The 14,913-nt window shown below is 32.3% G+C and overlaps 2 protein-coding genes across 4 annotated transcripts; one reads left to right on the top strand and one right to left on the bottom strand.

The window, feature by feature from the left end:
• The first annotated feature begins 1,362 nt into the window (after positions 1 to 1,362).
• On the top strand, positions 1,363 to 6,420 carry LOC101213612 (N-acetyl-D-glucosamine kinase). Of its 3 annotated transcripts, XR_004216212.1 has the most exons (8): positions 1,368 to 1,863; positions 2,572 to 2,719; positions 3,100 to 3,291; positions 4,196 to 4,324; positions 4,797 to 4,966; positions 5,102 to 5,232; positions 5,459 to 5,664; positions 5,916 to 6,420. XR_004216212.1 is itself a non-coding variant. In XM_004147696.3 (7 exons), the coding sequence occupies exons 1-7, from the start codon at positions 1,632 to 1,634 to the stop codon at positions 5,522 to 5,524; spliced, it is 1,068 nt and encodes a 355-aa protein (XP_004147744.1). In that variant the 5' UTR covers positions 1,368 to 1,631; the 3' UTR covers positions 5,525 to 5,876. The 3 variants fall into 3 exon arrangements, 1 of the variants encoding a protein (XP_004147744.1); XR_969202.2 differs by lacking the exon at positions 5,916 to 6,420 and having other exon boundaries at positions 1,363 to 1,863; positions 5,088 to 5,232; positions 5,459 to 5,876; XM_004147696.3 differs by lacking the exon at positions 5,916 to 6,420 and having other exon boundaries at positions 5,459 to 5,876.
• Positions 6,421 to 9,398: 2,978 nt separating this feature from the next.
• LOC101213852 (polyamine oxidase 2) lies at positions 9,399 to 13,731 on the bottom strand. The gene is made up of 10 exons (XM_004147697.3): positions 13,265 to 13,731; positions 13,021 to 13,139; positions 12,837 to 12,925; positions 12,635 to 12,748; positions 11,737 to 11,824; positions 11,478 to 11,563; positions 11,198 to 11,300; positions 10,569 to 10,666; positions 10,061 to 10,490; positions 9,399 to 9,962 (listed from the first exon to the last, which is right to left on the bottom strand). The coding sequence occupies exons 1-10, from the start codon at positions 13,302 to 13,304 to the stop codon at positions 9,654 to 9,656; spliced, it is 1,476 nt and encodes a 491-aa protein (XP_004147745.1). The 5' UTR covers positions 13,305 to 13,731; the 3' UTR covers positions 9,399 to 9,653.
• Positions 13,732 to 14,913: the final 1,182 nt, after the last annotated feature.

The following is a 14,913-nucleotide window of genomic DNA, read 5'->3' on the forward strand; positions in this document are numbered from 1 at the left end:
ATGCTTTCGTTAGGGTGAGAAAAATAAATTAATATTAAATTAAAAACAATAATTAATTAAAATGTGATAGTAGATTAAATTAGTTAAAATAAGAATGTAAAACAATAACCACCCATTTTTTTAATTCATTTTTTAAAATTTTCAATTCTTAATTTATCATATTTAAAACATTTTTTTAATTCAACCCATTTTAACCTTCACGTCATTTTTTGAGTTATTGAAATACACAATATTTGGAATATATAGATTATTATATACCCATACGAATTATACTTATATCTTAATTACCAATTTTTTTACTTTTATATGTGTTCCAAATCTGTTGTTTATAACATCATTCATACTTGACATATACTATATTTGAAAAACTTAATTTTATTGATTATTATAAGGTTTGGTCAGCTAAACGACCGCGATTATGATTCAATGATCCTGTTTAGAAAATAGTTATTTCCTTTTATGGAAGGAAAACTTTTCTGGTTAAATGCATCATAATTATAGGAAGAAATAACAAATAAAACCATTTTATGGAAGGATGCTTCAATAAACGATTCTATGAAATTTTTAATTTCAATTTATTATTATTTTAAATGAACCATTTTATGGAAAGATCATTAAATGCATAATTACCGGAAAATACAATTTAATATGAAGTTGTTATTATATCAAATGACATTGATATAATATAAGAAATAATTAGTAGCTGCAAAATTACAGGTCATATAATGTTACTATGTAGTTGTTATTATATCAAATACAAAATTTTAGGAAATGATACAATTTTAAATTCTATTTTGGAGATTTTTCAACTAAACTTTTAAAATAAAATGATAAAAAAATATTTATTACTATATATATAATTCGAAAACAATGAATGATAAGTTTGAAAATTTGTGTATTTCTATAATAAATAAAATGTTATATTGAAAATTTCTACCTTCGTATGATATAATAAAATGTTACTAAGAATTAACCAAAACTCATGAAACCACGAAGAAATTATATTATCAATCATTTTATGGTGGATAGTAAAAAGAATATGAATTAAATAACTATTATTATTATTATATTATTAATAAAAAATAAATTATTAATCATTTGATTGGAAAGGGTAGGAGGTATTGGTTAATTGAGAACAATCTCGAAAATAAATATTTATTTAATATTTGTAGAAAACTAAATGATGTGCAAATACGCTCGTAATGTATTGGTAATTACGTGTTATATTTCATTATATACACAAATACACTATTAAATTTGTTGTTTTCTAAATTATTATTATTATTTTGCAGGGGTTATATACTAATAGTATTGACGATTTATAATTGTTATCATTTTGAGTTCGTAAGAGAGAAAGTTGAGATATAAAATTGATTTATTTTCTCCTAATCCTAATTGTGAAGAAGAAAAAATGGATAATGGTTGAATTGTAGGATCATCCAGTGGACAATCAACAGCAAAATATTCGGCTGTCTTCTCTATCGTTTACCGCCAATCTTCGTCTTCTCTCTCAATTTCTGACCATTTCTCCACAACCAAGGACACTATTACTTTCGATTTTTGAAACGGTACACACTAAAAGCAAAAGGATCACCGTTCTTGTCCCGGATTCTGGTTCCTGTTGTTTCTAGATGACGAAGAAACATAGGAATGGGGAAATCTCCGAATTCGACCGGGAATTATCCGCCGGAACTGCCGGAGGAAGAGCTGTTGGAGATGTAATTCTTGGAATTGATGGAGGAACAACCTCCACTACCTGTGTTTGTCTTCCTTTTCTCCATCCTCACTCTCTCCATCTTCCTGATTCTCTTCCTCTTCTTGCTCGAGTCGAAGCCGGCTGCTCCAACCATAACAGCGTTGGCGGTACTCTCTCTCTCTCTCTTCTCTCTCTTTCTGCCCATTTTTGTATTGACTTATTACTGTTCTTTCATTCCTTTCGTATTGATTTTCTTCTGCCTCTGTTTCTCATTGTTCTTCCTGAGCTGGTGGCTGTATTTTGAATGATTATTGAATGCGAAGTTGTAAGGGATAGGTTCTGCCTTCCGGTTTCATTTATTCAACAGAAATGCGATTCGCCTTGGGGATTTCTATCTGCTTTGTCATTTGGCATAAAGAGAGAACCTTAAGAGAAGTTAACCAAAGTGCATTTATCATGGCTATCAATTGTGAATTCCTATCGAAGTTAATTTGTTGTTCAATCATTTTTTTTTATGTTAAGAATTGACAGTTGCAATGGAGCGTTGCCTTGCCACAACTGATTTGTTGTTGAATTCTTTTAATAACAAGATATCGACAGTTGACAGTGGCAATGGAGGCATATATTAACTGCAACTCTTTAAACCTAATCAACTTTGTTTCAATCAGAGGCAGCCTGTGAGTTGTTTTTTTTACCGGATTCAATGGATTGATGTTGTGCCATTTCTTATGTTTTCAGAATTTAAAATATTGAGAGTTGGACATCAGACTTAGTGTGAATTGGTGTGGAGAAAAAAGGCCGGTTGGTTTCGAAGTATTTAATATGAGATTTTAGCATTGATAGGTCCTTGGTGTAAATTTGCTTCTTTTTCTTAGAAACTGCTGCGAGGGAAACGTTGGAGCAAGTAATGGCTGAGGCTCTTTCAAAATCAGGTTTGGATCTGTCTGCAGTTCGAGCTATTTGTTTATCTATTTCTGGTGTAAACCATCCAACGGATCAGCAAAGGATTTTGAATTGGTTCAGGTATGGACCAAGAAAGGATTCTTAGCTGTTTCTATGAAACTACGTTCTTCTAAGTTCTTTCTTTTAATTTACTGATGGAGCATGTTATATGCTCATTATTTGGATCTGAAATCCTAGGATGACCATTGTTCTTTCTACTCAGTTCATATAGTGTTATGGACTGATTATAGTGGTTTATACAATGCAATATCCCTTAGTGGCATATTGTAGCCGAATCCTTTTATTTAATGACCTTTACAATCTGAGTTGGGAGTCAATTCCCAGGTTCCAAGCTGGTATTCCATTCACTAGCGTTTTTGTTATGTTACATATGAAATCTGAAACTGTATGGATCAATTATGTTTTTATATTCTTCTGATATATTTTTTTCGAATGCACAGAGATAAATTTCCTAGCCATGTCAAACTTTATGTTCGAAATGACGCTGCGGCTGCTCTGGCAAGTGGTACCATGGGAAAGCTTAGTGGTTGTGTTCTAATTGCCGGCACTGGGAGCATTGCTTATGGATTTACGGATGATGGAAGAGAAGCTCGAGCAGCTGGTGCAGGACCAATCTTGGGTGACTGGGGAAGGTCACTTTCTCTCTCACATGAACACATGCTTTTAAATTGTTTGACTGATTGTAGGAGCCAGGAGAATCACCTTATTTGTTTCCTAATATTCGTTGCTGTTGTGTGCTTGAGTGGTGAATTTCCTCTAGGCTGTATTCCTCTTTTGTGCAATACACAGGTTTCTTTACCCTTCCCCCACCCACCACCACACACACACACACACAAACACTCATCCTGTAATTTTCTCTTGCATTTTTAGTTCCTATTGTCTCCTTTCAGCATATTGTCTGATCAAATGTGACTTGCTCAGTTATCTAGTGGACATAATGGTTTGTCCTTAAGTTGAGGTTTTACTTTATTGTGGATAGTGGTTCAAGGAAAAAGAAATTCAGAGAGTTCAATGTTCAACATCTCAAGACTTTACAGAACGAGATTTCCTCCCATGTGCACTTTTTGTAACGATTGTTATATCACAACTTAGACTCAAAAGTTAAACTGATAGATTACAATATATTTATTCTTATTCTTAAGAAACCTTCACTTGTTGGGATAAAAATTAGCCTAATGCTGAATGCGTGACATTAAATATTAATTGCAGAAAAAAGAATATTACAGGAATTTAAACACTGAACTGCTTTGACACCACGTTAATTCACCACAATACCCAAAAACTTATGCTGATATATTATGGTATAAGTAATCATTTATTCATAATTTTAATGTACAATCAAGACTAGGACTCCAGGGCGGGACTTTGCACTCTGCATGTTTATTCGTTTCTCCGATATATTAGTATTTTAAAATTATATTACTGCATTCCATGCTGATCTATATCGAGACATTTCTGAGAGTATTGTGCATTACATAAATTTTTTTATTTTGGTTCACCACTTCTCATTGAAGATGATATCTTCTGTAATTTCAGTGGGTATGGCATATCAGCGCAGGCTTTAACAGCAATTATAAGAGCGCATGACGGTCGTGGTCCTCAAACGAAGCTCACAAATAGCATTCTTCAGACCCTTGGTCTTTCTTCTGCTGATGAACTCATTGGGTATGAACACTTTTCGATTGGCATTGTCCGTCACAATCTTCACTATCTCCTCTTTTAATATAAATTAAATTTAGTAGAAGGAATCAAATATATTCCAATTATAAGAAGAGAATAATTCTTTTAAATGATATATATAGCTTCTCTCTGTCTCTTTCTCATATATGCTTGAAGTCATGCGGAGGCTTGCTTTGATCTTTATTAATGCATGTAATAATCTGTAATATTGTGAAGGCTGCTCAGGTGTAGCAGCTAAAATTTTTTTTGAAAGCTAATGAAACGAGAGTTCAGCATTTTAACATATATCAGAAATTTGAGTGTTTCCTTAGCTTTTGATGAGAAAAATAGGTGTTTCTTCTTCAGTTTCTGACATTTGTACCTTAATTCATGAGTTGGAATGATGTGAAAAGTACTGTATCGTGCATGTTTGAATAGAAATGGATCACATATATTTTTGGTTATCATTGGAAATTAGGTGGACATACGCAGATCAATCTTGGGCTCGCATTGCTGCACTTGTTCCTGCCGTTGTGGCATGTGCAGAAGCAGGGGATGAAGTTGCAAACAATATCTTGCAGGATTCAGTTAAGGAATTAGCTCTAAGCGTGACTGCCGTTGTTCAAAGACTTGGATTGTGTGGTTCAGGTACTGCAATAGCGGAGATCTTTGGTCATAGTTAGTAAACTTGATTTTCCTGTCCCCTTTTTCTGAAACTAACCGTTTTTGAATCGTTTAATCAAAGTTTTCCCTCAACTTTCATTGTTAGCATTAACATTGCAGATGGAAAGGGTTCTTTTCCCCTTGTCATGGTTGGTGGAGTTCTCGAAGGAAATAAGGGATGGGGTATAGCGCAAGAAGTAATAAACTGCATTTCCAAGGACTACCCTGGGGTAGTTCCCATTTGGCCCAAGGTAAAGCATATCATTCAATGCCCTCCAATCTCTGCATGTATTTTACCTTACCATAACCGCAATGCTGTTTTGGAACTCATGTAACATTATTGTCTTTAAATCTTTACACATGCACAGACGAGCTTCAAAATTATTGTTGCGTCTTTAAATCACGAGTATATGTAACAGTAATGCATATTCTTCACCTTGCAATAATCATTCATACATTTTCTTGAACTAAAACCAGGTGGAGCCTGCAATTGGGGCTGCTTTGTTAGCCTGGAATTTCTTGAAAGATTGTGAACAAGAATAAGGCTTTTAAAAAAAGTGGCCGACAAATATTCATAAGTTGCCAAGAGTTGTACAGAACCAAAGTTGTAAGCGGTGACCCCAGAATTCTGATGGGGAAGAAGAAGAAAAAAAGCTCCTGTGAATGAGCTATTTCAGATCTCGGTATGATGATAGGAGATTTACTAACTTAGTTTGTGTCATTTTTCTCTAAATTTTTCATTGGGTGATTGAAAAAAGAAATGCTGCACATCAGCTGCTTAATAGAGGATGTGTTTAGATTAATCCCAACATTAATGCATGATTTTAGTGCATTTCCTGCAATGGCTTGTGGTTACTATCAACCTGAAAGCAATTCTCATTTCTTTTGCTTCCGAGTCCCTGAGCACTTTTACTTTGCATTTCTTTTTCTACAGGTGGACGGTTTGGAAGGCTCAAATGAATTTTGATCATGTTTCTTTTACCTTTTGCTTAAGTCATATCAGCCTGAAATTACCAAAACAAAACATCGTATATATGGGTTGGGATCTTGCTCGCTGCTTAGGGTTAAGAGTTGCCTGTTTCTCACTTCCTCTATTTTTCTCTTGTTCTCGTGATTTGATCTCTTTTATTAAAAGGGAAGGGATAAAAAGAGTAGCAAGAGTCAAGAATAAGGATTAAATGTGAGGATATATAGTAGCGAGCAAGAAGCAAGAGTAACGGGAGTGAGAAGCAAGAGCTACAAATAAAGATTAAAAGCAAGGATGTGTACTATTGACTAATGGGAGCAAGTGTGAACCAATAAAATGTTTGAGCTTAACCAAAAAGATGCATGGGGCATCAAAACAACAAATGTGAACCAATTCAAGAACATTGTTTTTTAATTAGAGTTCAACTCATGCAACCACTAGGTTGAGTTCAAAGAAAAATTTAATGCGATAACTTAAAATAATCCTAACAACTTCATACATATTGTTAGTTCTAAAGTATGTGTTTCTTTTTTCATGATAAATTGATTTATCTTAATTTATTATACTTGATTTTTTATTTTTGTATGAAGCGTAAATATTTTATCAAATGTTCTATTTTTGACAATTTTATTTATTTATTTAATTTTATAATTTTCTGTGTCATTTATTTGTCAACAAATTTGAAAGAATTTTTTTAAAACATTCTAGAAAACATTGGTAATACATACTTTTTATATGGTTGAATTGGATGACATAGTTAGTGACATGGAAATATCTTCGAGAATACAAAAAAGAAAAAAAAAGATCAGTGACTTTTAGCTGATTTTAGGTTACATTACACAATCAATTCATCACATGTATTAAGTGTTACCATCATGTCCCACTAAACGTCATTGTAGTATGTATATTGAAATCAATAGAGATATGATGGTAACAATCAAAACATGTGGTGGTTGTACTTGATTATGAAATGCAACCTAACACCAAGTGATAACAACACACTTATTTTCTACGTCCCTAAAGACAATGCATGTTATCCATTTTGGTCATCTAATTAAAACACTTGTACTTAACTTTTATAAAATATACAAAGGTAAAGCATTAAATTTTTTTAATTTTTTGGTTGATGACACATCTCTTAATTAATTAATGACTTATGATTGAGTTGACATATCTATAATTACTTATATGGACTTTTATTGATAATGATAACAAAATGATCGCTGTCCTTTTAGATCATTATATTAACAACAAGCTATTTTTTGAAATGATAAAAGATCAAATTTTACCGTGAATTTGACCAATCACATTAATTTTTTATTCAACTTAGGATTTTATCAAATTGGATCTTTTGCTTAGATATTTATACTACAATTTTCTTTCTGTTTTGATGTTTGCTCCTTCATTAATTATTTTTTATGACATCAATGTGAAAATACTCTTACTCATGAAAATAATTTCAATAGATTAGTCTTGGGATAAATACATCAACTTAAATATATGTTGATTGGTTTAGACATTTTGATAGATAGACGTTCAAATATACATTCTCACGTATTTTCAAACTAAAATGTACTGAACTTAAAAAGAAAATAGAGTTTTTCTAGAATAAATATCAAATTCTTTGGAGAAAATATAATATTAAAACAATAAATATATAATATATAATTTTTTCACTTTCTTACTTTTCCTAAATTCTTTGAAATTTTTTCTTTACAAATCGACGGAAGCTCTTTATTTATAGAAAAAATGATGAATAAGTGGTGAATTACTTGACTACTAAGAAACGATGTCTTCAATACATATGTAAAGAGTGTTATTAGATTATTAAAGGGTGACATATGACTATGAGCACTAAACTTGATTAGATAATGGATATCTATTGAATATAATATTTATAATACAAACTTCAACGTTTCTTAACTTTGGTTTTTTTTTTTTCTTTTCTAAATTTGAATATATCGAAAGCAATTAAATTCATTAGTATAATTTTAAAAATTTACTAATCCAACCAAAAAAAGAAAAAAGAATTATTAGATACTTTTAGAGATCGAGGTGCCTATTAAAATGATGTTAATAAATCAAGGTCGTAGTTCAGCCTAAAAGGTTTTTCAAAAAATAAAGAAATAAAAATAATTTTTTTTAAGTATAGCAAAAACAAGTTAAACTCGTAGTAGAGGTGAAAATTATCCTTTTATAATTTAGATAGACACTAACAATGATAGAAGCCAATCATTTATACTATCGACGATAGAAAGATAAATTTGATAGATATTTATATAAATCAATAAATGTCTATCAGTACCTTTTACTTTTTGCTATTTCTGTAAAATGCGTAAATAGTTTGAAATTTTTATAACGGCAAAAAATTCTCATAAAGAAATATCCATAGTATATATAAATGCATGGATGAGAAACCTTTTATTTCCAATTTTGTCACTCTTCTTAATAGATTTACATGTTTTTAACTTTGGTTTTACTGTAATTTATTTTTAATTTAAAATTAATTATTACTAAATATATGGGTATTAATAATTTTAACCTTTACTCTCCAATTAATTATGTCATTAAAATTTCTCTAAAGTCATTTGCATCTCTCTATCTTCTCATGTGAACTATTTTATATCTATTTCAACCTTTCAAATCATTTCTCTTTTTCAAATCTTGCATTCTTTTTCTTTTTTCTTCATGTTCACAAATCACAACAAAAAGTTAAGGGTTTGAAGAAATTAACCTTCCAACAAGTTTAAATGAAGATTTTTGAACCAAGGTTACAAAAGCCCACAAACCTTCATCAAATTTTTACGATGCTTAGGAGCAAGCAATCAATTCAATAAAAAAGATCCGAAAAATTGATAAGGATTCAAGAATGAAGAATATAAAAGTGGAAAACTAAATAGACAACGATAAAAAACGTCATTTACAAAAAAATAAGAAAAGTGACATGAGAATGTCAAAAAACTAGATTTTTCAACATTTAATTATTGCTTTGTAGTCAAGTATATTTTTTTATATAAAGAAGTGCTTAACACACTAGTATATTATGTTGTGGACCTTAGGATGAAAAAAATTGTCTTCTCTATTTGTATTATTTTAATAATATATTTTTATTTAAATTTAATTATTCATTTCAAAACAATAACTAATTACGATTGTTGAGAAATTATTTAAATAATTAAACTTCTTGAACATGAATGAGAAATTATTTAAATAATTATAATAATTATACTTTTTGAACAGAAATAATCTAATTAAACATTCAATATGTAATTGATACATATAAAAAAAATTACTTTTCATCTAAAATTTGATTAAATGAATTATTTCCTACTCATACAAATTTTGTATATGTTTGGGGTTGAGTAAGAGTTTCAAAAAATGAGGTGAAAATTGTATTTTAAAAGATTGTGTACTATTTGTGGTAACTATTTAGTGAAATAAAATGAAAAATTAAAGTTAAGAGTTGGAGAAACTCCCATTCGTAAATAGCAAACTTAGGTAATAGTTTTAGATCCATAAAAACACACTGTGATTTGGGGAATGTGATTTGGGGAATACAAATACAAATACAATTACAATACACTTATGTTTTCCATTTGATCACTAATCTAAATACAATCATTTAATCCCCCAGACATCAGGTTTTTCTTTTCTGTTACTCACACACATAATCTCCAATGAACCGACACCCCACCACGAACGATATTACATTCGAGAAATTAACAAAGGTGCCGATAACGGAGCTTCGTCGACCATGACTGCCTGCAACAAGTCCACGTCCCCATAACGCTCTAAAAAACGCATCCTGCAGTCTTCGGCAGCCATCAGACCGGTTGAGTATGCACCGTGCACGGATCCAGGGTAGTGGATACTGGTAGCCTCCCCAGCAAAAAAGAGGTTGTCGACAGGTATCCTCAGCCTCTCAAACAAATGATGGGGTTTGCCTACAATGTTGTAGCTGTAGGATCCAAGTGAATTGACATCTGATCCCCATCTAGAAACTAGATATTGAATCTACAATATGGGAAGACATTTATGTTTGTTAATTAAGTTCATGTACCAAATAGTGTTAGCAACCAGCATCATAATGTACAATCAAGACTAGAACATACCGGGGCGGGCGCATCAGGTACGACCTTCTTGAGTTGCATGAAAGCAAAATTGGCAGCTTCTTGATCTGACATCTTCTCAATGTCTCTAGCGAGCTTTCCAGAAGGCATGTAAACAAGGACAGGATGGCTTGTGGCCTTGTGAAGATTGAGGAAGTAGCTGCAATTCTTTGATGTATCGGCAACAACTCCTAAGAACTCCACATTTGGCCAAAAAGCAGTTTCAAAGTGCAATATTATTTTATTTTCAAGCCCCACTCCAACTTCAGCAATGGCTGCCTCCTTCCAGTCTGGAAGCTTGGGCTCAAACTTGATGACGTTTGCTTTAAGCACACCAAGAGGAACGGCAATAATAGCAGCATCAGCTTTGAATGTTTTTCCGTTTTCCACTGTTATCTTCACTCCAGTATATTGCCTAGATATTTTTGTAACCCTGAAAACGCACATAATTTAGGATTGGTCGATATGTAAAGAAATAGAGAACTAAGAAGAAGAGGAGCAGCTAGATTACCTATGGCCTAATCGGATGTCAATACCCTTAGCTAGTGTGTGAATAACAGGTAGGTAACCCCTGACCATAAGTCCATGCCCACCAGGGAGTAGTTCTTCCTGAACATATGAAACAATTAACTTTAAGAGGTGGCACTTTAGAGAGACTCGAATAAACAAAATTCTAAGGGAGGAGTTATTAAAATTCAACAGAGCTGGGTGGTCAGCACCATGCTAGTATAAACTCGGCCATGTTTAATATGCAACACATTTGTCACTTCAATATCAGCTATTGATGTTAAATGTACATATACGTCGATCTGTTCTTTATCTTAAAGTGTGTGTGTCATCAGAAGAGCAGAGGAATGACGGTAAAGATCACAGGGGTAAAGCAACAAGAGAGGATTCCCAATTGTAAAAAAAACTTTCCAAAGACCATAAGGTCAGAAATAGGAAGAAAAAACTGAGTTTAGAAAAGGAAAGGAAAAAAAAACAGAACAAATTTTAATTCTTAGGAGAGAAAAAATGTCACTTTTTAATGTCTAGCACAAGTAAATATGACTCGGATTCTAGATATTAAACCAAGCTTGAACAGGCTTAATTGTAGAAATACTAATCTGCATAGGTAGTCAACTGTTCAAATAGACTTGCCTGATCCCAGCCTTTAAGTGAGATAGTGTTGGCATCAGCAGAAAACCATCCTTCCATCCTGCATAAATACCATTGAAGAACCTTCTGGGCAAGCCCTTCCAACCTGCATCCAGAGAAATCATATAAGAATATGTCTACAAGTATAAACTGGAACTACGTGTCACTGAAATGATAGTGTAAGGTAGTAGCTAGTTTTTTTTTTTTTTGGGGAAAAGAACTTGAACACTCTATAGTACCGTCAGTCTATTTATACACATTATTCTCCAGGCAGACAACAAACCTTAATTCTGGTCTCCTTTCAAAAACAATGGAGATTGCACGGAGTATGGACATGTCTTCAATTTCTTCCTCTCTTATAGTTTCTGTCTGTATTGAGCAAGAAAGCAAACTCAAAGATCATCAACAATATGATTTTTAAACTCAGAAAAACAAAGTTGTTAATTTCATAAATTGGGGAACATGAATTATGTATAGTACATTCTGTTATTAGATCAAGCGAGAAGAAAATTAAACTGGAGAAAGAAGGGGTAATGACTTACCTCTTTCAAGATTGTTTCGAAGGTTATGCCAACTTTTGTTACCAACTCAGGAGGAACTTGACTCCCATCAGTATCAAACAGTGCATAACTGATATGAAATATAACGTTAGTACTAAACCAAAAAATTAATTTTGTTTAAAGAAATGATAAAGCGAAGCTCTGAAGAAACATATGGATAAAAAAACTTGAAATTAAAAAACAAATATTTATCTAGAACAGTTTGGACTAAAAAAACTAACACGCTCTCCCTTCAACAAGATCTACAAAGCTTCAAAGACCAATTTAAGTTGAACATTTACAAGAAACTATTGTTACTTTAAACTAAAGCTGGTAAAAAGGAAAAAATCTACAAACGAAGTTATTAGACCAAAAAAACCCAGTAATCAATATATCAAACCGAAGTCCTGAAATTTGAATTTTAAGGATGAACAAACAATAAGGGCACTTTCAAGTTTCAATCTTCCTTTGGACAAAAAAAAAAAAAAAAGGGAACACAATAATTAATTGATCCAAACAGATGGCAAAAAATCCTTTTTCCATCCTGAGATTGCTTTAAAACCACATCCAACCACAATTCACAAATTAATAGCAGATGTAAACAAATATTAAGAGACTACCCATGAGATTAGTATCCACCTGTAGGACTTGCTTTCATTTGCATCAGCTTTAAAAAGGATCCAACTCATATATAGGATGGATTCCTTTTCTTCCTGAACAAATCAATTTGTTGTTCACAGAGGAAATCAAAGATACTAAGTAACTGTAAGTATGTGACTCCAAAATAATAAAAATGACTTTCGCTCGACATCAGGATATAAAAACTTTTGATGGTAAGGTTTACAAAAAAATTGAAAAAGAAAGTTGAAAAAGGAAAACACCAAATGAAATTACTCGATACCTTTCCAAATCATGGTCATACAACACAGAATTATCCTCACTAGTTCGATACAATGGCAATCCGAGCCTCCCAATCAAAGGGGCCAACGGATTTTCCTCACACGCGCCGTGCAACCTGCAGATAAGAAGTAAGATGCAGCTCTAAATCTAAACATAAAAAACTAAGAACTGCAATAACGATACAAATGACTCCAAGATCATACCACGATGCTCCAAGATCAACAGGAAAACCAAAGGAATAATCAGTGTGAATACGACCACCAAGTCTGTCTCGTGACTCCAAAAGAGTTACCTGATCAAAACAAACATCACTCAGAACGAATTGATAAATACAATAATCCGATCACGTCAATAAAAGTAATATCATCATGCATTCTTCCGTCTTACCTGAAAAGAGGCGTCGTGGAGAGCACGAGCAGCCGCAACGCCGGCCATGCCACCGCCGATCACTATAACAGACGGAGACGATCTCACCTGCTGCGTCTGGGGTTTGGGATAACAAATTTCTGCCAAAGAAATGGAACTCCATGAAGATCTAACATTAACTGCTACAGACTAAACCGATTCTCCTACTATGTGCCTTTTTGTGTGTGAAAGAGATACATACACAAAGAAGAGAAGAGAAACAAACCTGTACGAAGTTCGGAATTACTCTTGGCTCCGGATTCCATGGTCGACGAAAGGGAGTAAGCGAATATCGAGACTCAGATTATGAAAGGAGAGAGGAAGAAGCGATGGATAATGAAATTGAAACGAAGGAGGAAGTAACTGAGGGGAATAATGGAGGATGAAGATGAGAAGACGAGTAAGGAAATGGTTGGAATTGGTATTAAGGTTCAGACCAAGTTTTCCCAACCAGCTCATGCGCTTCAATTTCCAAACTCCTGAAGCCACAGTCAGGTTAGTATTCCCGTCCGATCGACCGGAATTCCTATGATGGACTGCAGCTTCAAGTGTATCGAAGAAGAATTATGATCGGAGAAGGAAGATCGTCGGAAAACCAAAGGGATATTCTGAGTTAAAAAGGAAATTTCAAGAAAGAGAAGGAGAAACGAGAAAGGAAATCAGTTTGAGATTCCCAAATCCCACTTTCACCCCTTATTTATAGTGTTTGAACAAACTACTATTTTTTTTAGTTCCTAAATTATGAAAAACACGATATGATACATTTTAAACTGATCTATTCTTTCCTATCAATTTGTCAAACATTTTCCGTAAATTTTCAATATAAACAACCTCTACTAAAACAACATTATACATTTCCAAAATTTTTCTTTTTCCTTTTTGTTTCCACAAAATTTATTATTACTCAATTCTTTAATTAATTTATAAAATATTGCAATAACTATTAAACATATATTTATGTTTATCTTTCTCGATGTATAATTGGATACATTAATATTCTATTACCATTTGAACATATTTTATGTCATGTGAACAAAGTTTTTTTTTTTCTTTCTTTCTTACTTATCAAAGAATACTAAGTATATATTAAAATAAAATAAACATGAATTTAAACTTATAAATTAACCATATGATTGGGTGTGAATTAGGTAATCTAACATGTTTGATGTTTGTGTATCACACATATTTTTTGAAAAGTTTTATTGTGGTTATAATTTGTTTGATTGTTTTTAGATTAGACTTAGATAGCCTTGTCCTAAGAAATTAGGAAAAAAACCACAATAATAATATATAGCCTAAATGAATTAAATTAACCAAGAAAATATCCTTTAATCTATAATATTATTTGTAAAATCTATTTTTTAATAATAATAATAATAAATAAAAACTACGTCATAACAATAATAATCTGTTTTTAGATTGTCGTTCAAAAAATTCTTTAAACAAAATTAATATATGTTGAGTAATTATCGAGATTTCATTTCTTAAAAACAACACATAACATATACATGAATAAGTTTCATTAGGATCTCATACTTATTAAATATTTCATACGACAGTAAAATCAAACTTCTAATATGGAAGATATGAGGAGAGTTAGGTTAGGTTGATTTTATTAGGTAATTGAATATTGATGATTTACTGTTGGAAAGGGATGGAGTTAAAAGAATTAATAAACGTGGGGAAAGGAATAACAAATAATGAGGAGGGCAGTAGTGGAAAGAAATTTCTAGAAGTTGGGTTGTTGGTAATTACGGTTTTTGAAATAGGGACCCACAGAAAGAGTTTTTAAAATGCTTAGGTTTCGGATTGGTGGGCTTCAAGTTGCCACGTGGAATACATTTTCCTCTTCTTTATGCTCTATACCAATTTCAT

The sequence above is a fragment of the Cucumis sativus genome, chromosome 4 (genome assembly GCF_000004075.3).
Source record: "Cucumis sativus cultivar 9930 chromosome 4, Cucumber_9930_V3, whole genome shotgun sequence".
NCBI classification, from domain to species: Eukaryota; Viridiplantae; Streptophyta; class Magnoliopsida; order Cucurbitales; family Cucurbitaceae; genus Cucumis; species Cucumis sativus.

Bases quoted from the DNA above. Each gene is read 5' to 3' on its own strand.
- LOC101213612 (XM_004147696.3), top strand. From the start codon at position 1,632: ATGACGAAGAAACATAGGAATGGGGAAATCTCCGAATTCGACCGGGAA. The intron at 4,325-4,796 runs GTATGAACACTT...ATTGGAAATTAG, and splicing joins TCTGCTGATGAACTCATTGG to GTGGACATACGCAGATCAAT. The intron at 5,233-5,458 runs GTAAAGCATATC...AACTAAAACCAG, and splicing joins TAGTTCCCATTTGGCCCAAG to GTGGAGCCTGCAATTGGGGC.
- LOC101213852 (XM_004147697.3), bottom strand. From the start codon at position 13,304: ATGGAATCCGGAGCCAAGAGTAATTCCGAACTTCGTACAG. The intron at 11,301-11,477 runs GTTTGTTGTCTG...CTCTGGATGCAG, and splicing joins GAAAGGAGACCAGAATTAAG to GTTGGAAGGGCTTGCCCAGA. The intron at 10,667-11,197 runs GCAAGTCTATTT...TCATATGTTCAG, and splicing joins CACTTAAAGGCTGGGATCAG to GAAGAACTACTCCCTGGTGG.